Below are 11,945 nucleotides of genomic sequence, written 5' to 3' on the forward strand. Positions count from 1 at the left end.
CGTCTGAATGAAAAACTCGTAGATCGGTTTTAGGCTGACTTCTCATACATCTGGGCAGCATGCCGTATGATTAGGCACCGGTAGTGATTTTGGTGCCAATGTAATATAAATATTTCCCTTATTTTTACATGAGACACCAGACTTTTAAAATTACATGCCTAAAATAATCCAGCAAATCAGTGTCAAAACTCAAATGATGAACTGTTTCTCCAGGCACCAAGTCTTTGTATCACAGGGCATTCAGTAATTATTAGTATTGTATAGATCTTTTATTTTATTCATAAATCTTTAAGCACGGGATAAGGCTATTCAGTTATTTTTAATGAGCAATATACTATTAAAAACTTATAAATAAATTAGAAGTTTGATGTAGCCCTCTATGTTTTACTTGCATTTATAATACCAGATCCGTAGGAGAAAATAAAGGCAGAGGAAAAGGATTGCTTAAGGAATTATTTACAGCTTTATCACTTACAAGCTTTTTACTTAAATATAATGGTACTTCTTGTAGCTACAACAACAGCGCTTTGAGAAGGAATAATTAGCAAAGCCAGTAATCAGCAAATGAATAGGCTTGCGCAAATACTAAGCCTACATTCTTTGCTTTTGCATCATCGAGCCTGGCACCCTTCTCATCAGTCCGCCTGACTTTGAAGCAGGGCAAAGCAGGCGAGGAGGGCTGCAGGACCGCGCCTGTTGCAGGCTGCCGCTGGTTTCGGGAGGTCCTGTCCCCCCGCGCCCGTTTCTCTGGACTTCCAGAGAAACTCCACCGGCTGATCCCAGTGGTGTTGGCCACTGTCATGGTTTAAGCCCAGCCAGCAGCTAAGCACCACGCAGCCGCTCCCTCACTCCCCCGCCTCGATCCCAGTGGGATAGGGAGGAGAATCAGGAAAAAAGGTAAAACTCATGGGTTGAGATAAGAACGGTTTAATAACTAAAGTAAAATATAATATTAAGAATAATGAAATATAATAATAATAATAATAATGAAAAGGAATATAACAAAAAAAAGAAGAGGGGAAAAAAAAAGCAATTGCTCACCACCCGCTGACCGATGCCCCAGCAGCAATCCGCCCCTCCCAGCCAACTCCCCCCTGTTTATATACTGGGCATGATGTTCCATGGTATGGAATATCCCTCTGGCTAGTTCGGGTCAGCTGCCCCGGCTCTGCTCCCTCCCAGCTTCTTGCACACCTGCTTGCTGGCAGAGCATGGGAAACTGAAAAGCCTTGGCTTAAGATAAGCGCTACTTAGCAACAACTAAAACATCAGCGTGTTATCAACATCATTCTCACACTAAATCCAAACCACAGCACTGTACCAGCTACTAAGAAGAAAATTAACTCTATCCCAGCTGAAACCAGGACAGCCACATAACCATTGGGTACTGTTTAATTATGCTGAATGTCACTAAGAGAAGCAGTCGCTATAAAATTGTGTCTCATCTTTGTTTGAGACAGGGGCTCCATGGCTCAGGATGAGAGAGAGGCGGGGATGACCAACTCCACAAGCGATCCAGAGACGGGCAAAGACATGGAAGATCTGACAAAGGGCCTGGAGGAATTCTGTGAGAGCCCCGAAGAGGAGGAGAGTGAGAAGGCTCTGCTGCATTCACGCCTAGAACAGCAGCATCACCTTATCTGTATATTGAAGAAAAAAGCAGACGATGCACGCAAACGCTGCAGAGGCCTGGAGCAGCTCAATATGGAGCTGGAGAAACTGAGGACAGAGGATGCTGTGAAAATGAAAACCCAGACCCAACGGATTCAGCATTTGGAGGGGCGCTTCACGGATCTGGCCAACAACCATGAAAAAATGATCCAGTTCAAGGACGACCACAGGAAACGCCATATGCAGCTGTGGGAGGAGAACAAGCGCCTGCGGCAGGAGAACGAAGCGCTCTTCAGCCAGACTGTGAGAGAGAAGGAAGCTGAAGTGCTCCAGCTTGCTGCCCAGGCCAGAAAGCTCTCGCAGCAGTTAGACTCCTTACAGGAGAAATGCGCTTACGAGAGTCGCAGAGCCCAGGAGCGAGAAAAGGAGCTGCTAGAAGCTCAGAGCCAGCAAGCAAGTGCCTACGCCTGCGAAGTCGATTCACTAAAAAAACAGCTGCAACGCCTACAGGAGGAGCACCAACAAACTGTTGCACAGGTAGAGCACGCAGAAAGTCAGCGGAGGGCTCAGGGCAGCGAGCTGCAGGCCAAGCTGGAGAGGGCGAACGAGGAGAAAGAGCGACTACGGAACCTGGCCATGGAGAGGGGCAAAGCTCTGCAAGATAAGCAGCGGGAAATTGAGCAGCTGGGGAAGAAGCTGGAGACTGCAGAAAAAGCCAGGCACAGAGCAGGAAAGCGCCTCATGAAAGAGGCAGCAGCAGCGGACAATGATCTGAAGGTCCAAGAGCTCCAACGACAGCTCGAAAGCAGCAAGCAGGCATACAACGAACTCTCGCTGCAGTTTGATGCTTACAGAAAGCACAGTACGGATTTACTGACTAAAGAAAAAGCGCTGAATGTCAAACTCCGCCATTTTATTGCGTAACTGCAGCTCTGTCCTCTGTTCTCATCTCAGCATGGTGCCTCTACTGTAACACACCACTGCGTTTTGTTCCTTTCCATGAGACCATCTTCTGATTTCTCTGTAATGTACTTACCAGCTTAAATCCTCCTGCAAGGACTGTTCTGTAGCCTTTTTTTTTGTTACGCTTTTACATAAGTAAGATCTGTACACTGTTAAATCTGAACGGGGCTTGTTGAACTAGTCAAACCTGTGACATGAAAGATTAGGGTGGAAAACGTAAAATACGAATTTGATTTACTTGGTCCTAACCTCTGCTGTATCATAGATTTTCATTTTTTACAGTTAAAAGCCCATCATTTTCCAAGATGGACCAAAGCTCTAACCCTTAGCCTTTCGTGTTTGATTGTCCCTTGAAGTTCAACAGAGGTTGGGCATGTAAGAGGTAACGCTGAGGCTCCAAGAAAGAAATCACACATTGCAATGTCTACGTCATGAACAGTCATGATTCAGCAACTTAACAGGTCAGAACAATAATATCATACAACACCTGATGTTCAAGCAGACAATTGGGTATAGTTGTCTAGTAGCCTTGTGGGTTTCTACAGTTTTAGTCTTATTTAATGTCATAGCATTATTTATATCCCTGTTCAGCTCAAAATAAATTGACAGGTCTTTGCGTGATTTCAATAGTCTTTGAAACAAGTTGAGATTCTAGATGTTCTGCCAGTTTAAGTGTTTTCTGATTTTTAGGTGTTTTCTGCAGAGAAACTAGTAGTGATGCACTAAATGGAAGGGTGTATGTCTGGCAATTTTTGACAAAAAAAATCTTTCCCTTTCCTGTCAGCACTGTGGGATACAGAGGCATCCCGCTCTCTCCCAGCCAAGGAGGAGGTTTTTGGCTGCTGAGTTTCAGCTCCTGCTCTTTAACTCTCCAACAAAAAAACCCATGATGGCATCCCCCACCTGGGCTGTAGGCAGCTGCCTCGAGAGCTCTCCAAGATCTTTCACATGCCTGTATATCATGGGGTAACTCAACATTTTAGCTAGTTGTTTGGGTAGCTCTTGGTCCTGAGCATGTACAAAGCAGCAGCACCACGTCAAGCTTGGTATCTGTTGAGCCACGTGTTCAGAAGCATACAGAAATGGCCAGAACATCCTCCAGCTTGCGACCAGTTCATCTCAAGGACTTACTGAACCAGATGTGGTTTCTAAGTAGTAGCTGTCAACAGGCTTGTCTTCTGAACTTCTCTGGACTCTCCTTGAACCCACACAAAGCCAGGTGAGAAGTATTGCTCCGCTACCTGCTGCACGATGAACCACAGCCTTTCATTTTGATCCTGGCTCCTACAAGTGTCATTCCACACCCGTTTTATGGACCACGTCCTCCTACTTTTCAACCACCTTTTTCCCCCTGATGTGCCCACCCCGCATGCACATTTAATTAATCTAAATGCGGGCATCTGCAGTGTAAACACCAACTGACCCAGGCTACAAGCTAGGCCCGTGGTCTGAGAGGAAGGAACACGGCAGGACTCGAGTCCGCTGCTCTCATTAGTCGAAATGCAGCGAGGAGTGCCCGTTTCCCTCCGGTGACTGCAAGAGCGCCTAAAACCAGGTACTTAAACAGCCTAAACCTGGGCTGGGGACACCCACTCGCTGTGTGACAGAACAGCCCCACACGCCTCCGGCCCAGCCCCTGCCGCGGTCCGGCGGGAAAGCGCCCAAAACACTGCCGCCCCCGGGGGGACATCCCCATTCCCTCCCCTCGGCCGTGTCTGGGGGTGGGAGACCCCCCTCACTCATCACCCCCTCACTCATCACCCCTCACTCACCACCGCCTCACTCACCCCCCCTCACAGCCGCCACTTTCCCGCGCGCGGGCGCAGTGGCTGAGGCGCCCCCCCCCCCCGCCCCGCTGAGGGTGCCGCTTCCCGACAGGCACCGCGGCGGGAGCGCCGGGCCGCAGCCGCGCTCCGCTCTCTCAGGCTCCGGTCCCGTCCCGCCGGGCCCCTCGCCCGCCGCCATGCGCCACAGCCTCACCCAGCTGCTGGCGGCCTCCTCCGGCGGAGCGAGCCCCTCGGGCGCCGTCTGGCCGCTAGCCGGCGCGGGGCAGGCCCCGAGAGGGCGGGATGGCGGCGGGGAAGGGGATCCGGGCCCCGCGCGGCCCAAACAACAGCAGCCGCCGCGGCGGGAGGCGGGCGCCTTGGAGCCGCGGCGGCAGGAGAAGGAACCGGAGGCGCCCGGTGGCCCGCTGGAGGTGTGGGAGCAAGAGGACTGGTTCCCGGGGCTGGAGCTGGGAGACCTGCTGGAGGCGGCCCGGCCGGACTGGGACCTGGACGCGGAGCTGAGCGGCTGCTTCTATGGGGAACCGGAGCCGCTGCCCCCGCCGGGCCAGGGCCAGAGGCCGGCGGCGCCCGGGCGGAGGAACGGCGGGGCTGGGAGCCGGCTGAAGGCGGCGGCGGCGGCGCGGCTGAACCGGCTGAAGAAGAAGCAGTACGTGCTGGGGCTGGAGAGCCGCCTCCAGGGCCTGGCTGCTGAGAACCGGCAGCTGCGGGACCGCAACCGCGGCCTCAGCCGCCGCCTGCGAGAGCTGGAGCGGGAGAGCAGCTACCTGCGGGCCGTGCTGGCGAACCAGAGCGCTCTAGGGCAGCTCCTGAGCCGCTTAGCCGGGATCCGCGCCGGCGGGCTGCAGCTCAGCACCAGCCTCTTCAGGGACACGGGCAGCCCCCGCCGCCATCACCACCACCTCCAGCCTGCCGGCGAGAGCAGCGACCACGACTACGCCCTGCCCAGCTCCCGGCCTCCCAGCCTGGAGGAGGCGGCGGTGGTGACGGAGACGGAGGAGGAGTGGGCGGCCCCCGGCGGGATCTGCCTCCACGTGGACCGGGATCAGGTGTCGGTGGAGTTCTGCTCCATCTGTGCTCGGCGAGCAGCGGCCTCCTTCAAAATGTAGGGTCAAGTACCTGCTGCAAGTACTCGTGGGGTTCTCGCCCCTAGGGGCCTCGCGTCGTGGCGGAGGAAGCAGGCGATGGTGCGGAGGAAAAGAATAAATACAGTGGTGATGGGGTGGTATTGGGGGAGATGCAGAGGAGGGGAACCTGGCACTTAAGTGGCCAGGGTAACAAAACAAAAAAAAAAAATCTCTTGAACGGCACATTGGGAGCCAGATGGTGGCCTTGGTTAAAGGTCGTGTAAATCTGGCGTGTGGACGGTAGTGGTCTGAGCCTGTTTGGCGTAAGAGTTGTGCAAAGCTGTGTACAGCAGTGCGATAATTATCGTGCAAACTGACACGCGCATATACACGCAGAGGTGCCGCCAGAGCCCGTTTGCAGCACTTGGGTGAAAAGATCATGCCGACCTGACGCATGAAGGTGTGCTGGGTTCCACTTCGCAGTTGCCAGTAAAGATAACACTGACTACCCGGTCTTGAGTCAGATAATGTCTAGCCTGCTTATCCTGAGGAGCCGAAAATGCTTGCTTAGAAAACCAAACCAAAAACTTCATTAAGACATCGTCACTGGACAGACTTAAGAAAATAGTAATGATCGGCAAAAGAAAGCATGCATATAAAATTGTACTGCATCTCAGTTATACATTACTATTAAAACCTCTCTGACAGTTTCTCTTTTAGGTGCTTGCCCTGCCAGGCTCCGTTGTGTAGGGGTTAAAGAACAGTCGTTTTCCACCTCGCAACCTGGTAAGGATCAATATATTCCCATAATGCGGTATCAGACAGCTTGCTTTGCTTATGCCAGTCGCTTGTAATGACTGGTTCAGGAAATGATTTCTCTGGTCCTTGGCCTACTCTGCCAAAATGTTTCTAGCTCTGGATGATAACTAATAGTGAAAATTACAATCACGTCATTCTAATTAGCTGTTTTCCCCTTTTCCTTTTTTAAATGAATATGCACATAGTAGCCAATACATGTGCTACGTTTTGAATTAAAAAATAAATGCTCACGCCATTTGAAATAGGAATTTTCTATTAAACTAAGTATCTGATGAGCTGAAAAGGGAAAATATGCTAATAAGGGGGCTGTGACATTTGCAGCCTTTTATCATAGGGGACTGTCCCAAAAATGTAAGTAAATTGTTTTTTAAATGGAAAAAAAAAAAGAATTTGTGACCTGTTGGTTTAAAATACTGGCTAGTGTTAGGGATGCACGGTACCTTTAAAAAGTCCTTCTCTAGCCTCTAGCTTGCTTTAATTCATGATGCGGAGTTTTGCCTGATTAAACAGAACCTGAACACTGGTTATATCTGTACAGTGGAATCCTCATGTAGAGGAGTCACTTTTTTGCATGGACCTCTAACGTGAATTGTGGTTTGAAGAATGCAGTGCATCGAAGTAACTTGTTACTTTAGCTTCCCATAAGTAAATCTCTGTGCCCGTGCACACTGAAATTCCTATTTTACTTCAAAGTAGCTTTAAATTTTAAAGACATTGCATGTATATGCATGTGCTTAATTTTACCGTAGAGTTCTTAATTTAGCCTCTTACAGTATCCAGAAATCTATAACTTTATATAATTAAGCACAGTTTGGAGATGGGCAAAGATGTATCTTGAGGCTAATGATTTGAAAAATGCTCCATAATTAACTGAGATAGGAGGAAAAATAGTTTGGCAAACAATAGCGTGTGTTTTCTTGTACTAGTCAGTGTTTCTCCCTATCACAAAAGATGAGTGGGTTGTTTTTTCAGTTGTATTATAATGTTTAGGTTGTTTATATGTATGTCAGTTGGGGGAAGGATTGTGAAAATGATAATATGTAAAGTGAGGTTTCACAAAGAATAGACTTTCCTAAAACAGTTTCATTTATTAACTTCTTTAAACAAAGATTCTGTGTAGTGTTTCTGAAGTCTTGTTTCTTAAAGCCTTAAATTTTGTGTTTAAGGCTAAGTAGAAGGTGAAAGCGTTTTCTCCCAGTCATTTGCTTTATTGGTGCTAGACCCTATCAAGTGTTCGTCAATATAAAAGGAGTTTGATTTTTCTTTGTGAAACATCACTGTGTGATAAAGTATATGTGTATTTAGCATCCTTGTTTTTCTTTATGCTAAAGTGGATTCAGCTGTGTTGGGGCAGAAGAGACGGGACCAGCTGCTGGCCACATTTCCTGCTTTATTTTAAAAGGTAGTATAAGAAATGAGAATAAAGAGGTAACAGGGCTTTTGCTGTCTTTGGTTAAAAAAAAAAAAAAGGTTGAATGCTGGGATCGTTTACTGTCATCCAAGATGTTTTTTTGAAAGACAATGTCCTGTCAAACAGGTTTTACTCCACTGTATGCAGAATTCCATCTGTTCAGGGTATATTGCCAGCACAAAAGAGACTTAGTGGGATACGTGTTACCTTACACCTCTGTGGTGGCATCAACAGGACTGTTCAAAGTTTCAGTCTTAAATTGTGTAACCCTGCTGTAATTGATGGGTTATACCAGTGCCACAGGAATCAGAGTTAACCATCAAGACGCGTACTGACTGATACGCAAAATGGAAATAATTGAGTTAGATTCAACCTAGGCTCAATCTGCCTAGCTCAGACTTCATGAACATGCTTTATGTTGAAGTTGAACGTGCTTGATGAAAAGAGAAACACTAATGTAGCAAGTATGGGATGTTACAATGGCATTTTTACAGTTACTTCAGTGTAGAAGTGTTTTTTAAGTTAACTTAAATATGCATTCTTTCTTTTTGCATCACTGCTAAACGGTAGGGGTCAGGGACGTAGTTCTGGTCTCTGTTGTGAACCTGCACATCGCTCTAGTCATGAAACTACCTGTGAGCTGTGTCTGAGAGTAGCTGATTTTCTGACATGCAAAATGATGTATACCGGTACAAGAACAAGGTCAAGTCCCAAGAAAGTAAGTGGCTGCAGGCATTTCTAGTGCCTACTGAATCATATTTAAACCAAATAGTGGGGAGGAAGTTCTTTGAAACTCTAACCGACTGTACTATCTGTATGGTGTATTATTAATGTAGCTTTTTGAAGTGGAAGCCTTGAAATGACATAACTTAATACTTGAAAATATATTGTAAATGTTTCTTTGTAATTATGTGCCATCCAGATAAGAATACAATATCATAATAAAATCAGACTTGTTGATCTTTCAATTTATGGGCTCAAATGTTTTTTCATCTTTTTCCTCTCATTAACGCCTTGCTTTAATTGAGTGGTTCATTACACAAAATGGGAAACCAGAAAGGGGAGAATGCTGTTGCTGCTATCTGTGTGGGTCATCAGTTAGAAAACAAGATAAAATGGATCAGGGTATGCAGGAGAAATGTTCTTACTCATCTGTCTTTCAAGTTAATTTTGTGAGGACAAAAGGAAAGCGTTATCGCTTGAACCGAAGAGAGAGTTGTACTTCTGAGAATCGCCACTCCTTGTATTTTACAATTGTTTTTCTTTCTTAATATTTTATTAATGTGGATATGTTTGGTCAATAAACCATGGAGGAGTAGAATAAATGCTTCCATGGCCTACTGGCATCTTCTTCCTTTCTGTCCCATTTTTAGGTTCTGAAGTTTGCTGACTGGTTAATAATATGCTGTTAAACCATACTCTTTCATCAAATTGTTATTTCCACACTAAACACTGGAGTGAAGGTAACAAAAGGTTTGAGGGTGCTGAAAAGACAGAACATTTTTAAAGCTCTAGAGTGAGCCATGCACTGTGCTCTTTGATTTCTGTTAATCTTAAATGCTTTATTTATAGAGAGCAGTTCAAAATAGCATGCTGGCTTTCTAGCATCCAGGCATTGTAAAGTAGTCTGCAGCTTGATAAAAAGCAACATTTCACAAAAAACATTGCTTAAAAATTTAAAAGCATACTGGCATGCTCTGCCTTTTTGGCTTCCAGTTGTAGAAAATACCCTGTTCAGCACTGAAATTTGTGTTTATTAAACTGTACGTACCACAGAACCGAGTGCCATCAGTGTCAAACTGCTATGCTACCTTCATTTTCCAGTATTTCTCCACCCCACAGCCGCTTGAAGACTATTGAGCATTTAAGTAAGAAACAATTTCATGCTCAGTTCTCTGTTAGTCCTCTACAGTTTGATTCCAGTGCTGTGACTCTTAGTAGCAGTCTAAATTAACTTCTTTCCTCTGAGGAGCTTAGCAGCATCTGGGAGGAAAAAACAAATCGGTGTTTCTGCAATCTCTAGCTGCCTGGAGAGGTGATATCAAAGTAAATGTAGGGAACCAGATTCCAAAACTGGCATCTCTTGGTACTTCCAGATTATCAGATTTCTCATGCCACTTGTCAAAACCATAATCAGTTTTCCCTGTGGAACATGGAGACCTTTTGCAAAACACAAAGGCCTTTTGTAAATTTACTGATTTTTAAAAACTTATGTTCTCTAGAGCTTGTAGTTAAAGAGGCTTTCTGCTCGAATCAACAATACTCTGTTCATAGGGTTTTATTTGCTATTAGGCTCTAAAGGTCTCAGGGCTATACGAGGTATGGGGGTTGTTCAAATGGGCTCTGTGTTTAAAGAACACCCTGTGTAAAATTGCACATTGACAGTAGCTGTTTCTACAGTTTTCCACCTAGTTTAAGTAAGCGGGATACGCAGATTTGGAGAAATAATTGTGCCTTTGCTCATTTGCAGGAGGATGCCAGGAGCTGGACTAGGGCGGGTACAGGGGACATAAGGGTATCATTTGCAGGGGGCTGTGCAATCGATTGTAATGTTGAGATTCAGCATCAAAAATGGTATATAGAGAAGATAAAATCAGTGCTTTTTTAGTATTTCTGTTGATTCTTATCTATAGCCAGTCTCTCGGCATTCTTTTGGCAGTAGTTCAGGCTTTGAGGAGTCAAAGTCCATCACTCTAGGTTATATATTAGACACAGGCATTCTTCTAAGAATGCAGTAAAAGCTGCTGCTGTGATACATAGTCTGCAACTGGCTAGTTTCTGCTAAAACGGTATAAGGACAGACACAACTAAAACCTGTTCTAACTCAGATTTTCAAAGGGGGAGGCAGAGTTTGCAAGGAGTTTGTTACAGTTGGTAGGAGGCCAAGAACGGGTAAAAGCTCGTCCTTTGACTTCAAGAGTTGTACGAGGTATGTCGTACCCCACCTATGAAACGGAGAACGGAAAGAGGGTTTCCAGATGTCCGTGAGGGCACTCCTTCACGCGCGCGGGTGCCAGAACTTACTGACGGCATCTTGGTGTCCTGCTGAACTTTGAAGCGGTTTCAGTCTTTATTCTTCAACTTCCTTTTGAGGTCTTTTCCCCCAAGTTGTTTAAGGAGAAGTACACAGCGTACAATTGAAAAGTTTCCTTTTGTTATAAAGACAACACCTTTCTCGCCTAAGGAGTGTATAGCTGACCTTTGACATGACCGATGCTGAACACTTAAAATACCTATTGGCAATTTGTGTATTCATCTGTTACGCTGGAAACAAGTATCACTCTTTGCAACTTAGTAAAAAACATTGAGGAATGTGGGGTTTTTTTCTTGTTACATAGAATCTTCACCTTTCACCCTAAGAAATTAATATCTAAAAAAATGGGGTTTGTCCAAGTCAGATCATTAAATATCAGAGCATGCATTTTGATTACTCTGAGAATAATTATCACTTGAATTGACACCAAAATGAAAACAGTACACGGAATGGAAGATGGTTTTGAATCTCCCACTTTAAAAAGCACTAGGATCTGTTTACAATAGCTTAATTATATCTTGTTCAACGCTTGCAATAATCACTGAGCCATTCATTTTCGTTCTTAAAGATACTATTGCAAACTAATAGCTTTATTTTGTGTTTTTATCATCACAGGTAAGTGGTTCTGTTGGTTAAAGTCTGATGACTTCTGGAGATACCGTAATTCACTGTCTTGTAAAATACTTGCTTCGTGAAAATCTCTAAAGTGGGGGTGATGGAGGTAAGGCCAAGATGTCTGTTTAGATGCAGACCAGTGTTGAACACCACACGATACAGCAATACTTTGAATTAAGGAAAACTAAACTAGCTTTACGTAACAACCATTGCGGAGGTATTCTGTCTTTGCTGCTTCCCTGTACACATCAGGCCGCTACTCCTGGTTATAGAGAAATAGAGTGGATGATTTTCCTGCTGTAACAACAGATTTGTTAGGAAAAAGTAGATAAACGTGATGAAACTCCTTTAATACATTTTTCAGCAGTGCTAGAGCATAGATTTTAAACCAATTCAATTGAAGGTCTTGACGCTGAAGTCTTAATTCTCATTAATAAATATTTCCATGTGCATCTCAGGGGATACTAGAATTTTATTGAAGCGCACATGATTGTTAACTGTAAAACCTGTACGATTACTGGTCAAGACCATACATCAGATTGAGATGATTGCTTCTGTAGAAAAATGCCTGATTTAGTTCTCAAACTGCAGAATACACTAAAGATATCTCGTGCAGTAGGAAAATTAGCAATTTATATTGC

General features: G+C 45.3%; 2 protein-coding genes across 3 annotated transcripts; both read left to right on the plus strand.

Moving 5' to 3' along the window:
* Positions 1 to 1,467: 1,467 nt before the first annotated feature.
* On the plus strand, positions 1,468 to 2,535 carry CCDC89 (coiled-coil domain containing 89). The gene has a single exon (XM_050915186.1). It carries the CDS (start codon positions 1,468 to 1,470, stop codon positions 2,533 to 2,535), a length of 1,068 nt encoding a protein of 355 aa, XP_050771143.1.
* A 2,002-nt stretch (positions 2,536 to 4,537) lies between these two features.
* CREBZF (CREB/ATF bZIP transcription factor) lies at positions 4,538 to 8,623 on the plus strand. Of its 2 annotated transcripts, none has more exons than XM_050902918.1 (4): positions 4,538 to 5,463; positions 6,134 to 6,211; positions 7,576 to 7,646; positions 8,226 to 8,623. In XM_050902918.1, the coding sequence occupies exons 1-2, from the start codon at positions 4,538 to 4,540 to the stop codon at positions 6,180 to 6,182; spliced, it is 975 nt and encodes a 324-aa protein (XP_050758875.1). In that variant the 3' UTR covers positions 6,183 to 6,211; positions 7,576 to 7,646; positions 8,226 to 8,623. The 2 variants fall into 2 exon arrangements, with proteins under 2 accessions (XP_050758875.1, XP_050758877.1); XM_050902920.1 differs by having other exon boundaries at positions 6,146 to 6,211.
* The last annotated feature ends 3,322 nt before the right edge of the window (positions 8,624 to 11,945 follow it).

The sequence above is a fragment of the Gymnogyps californianus genome, chromosome 1, assembly GCF_018139145.2.
Source record: "Gymnogyps californianus isolate 813 chromosome 1, ASM1813914v2, whole genome shotgun sequence".
Lineage (NCBI taxonomy): Eukaryota > Metazoa > Chordata > Aves > Accipitriformes > Cathartidae > Gymnogyps > Gymnogyps californianus.

What these genes read in the sequence shown, in the direction of transcription:
- CCDC89 (XM_050915186.1), top strand. Translation starts at nt 1,468, where the DNA reads ATGGCTCAGGATGAGAGAGAGGCGGGGATGACCAACTCCACAAGCGAT.
- CREBZF (XM_050902918.1), top strand. Translation starts at nt 4,538, where the DNA reads ATGCGCCACAGCCTCACCCAGCTGCTGGCGGCCTCCTCCGGCGGAGCG. An exon ending in GCAGCGGCCTCCTTCAAAAT is followed by an intron (nt 5,464 to 6,133) that starts GTAGGGTCAAGT and finishes CCTCTCTGACAG; the next exon opens with TTTCTCTTTTAGGTGCTTGC.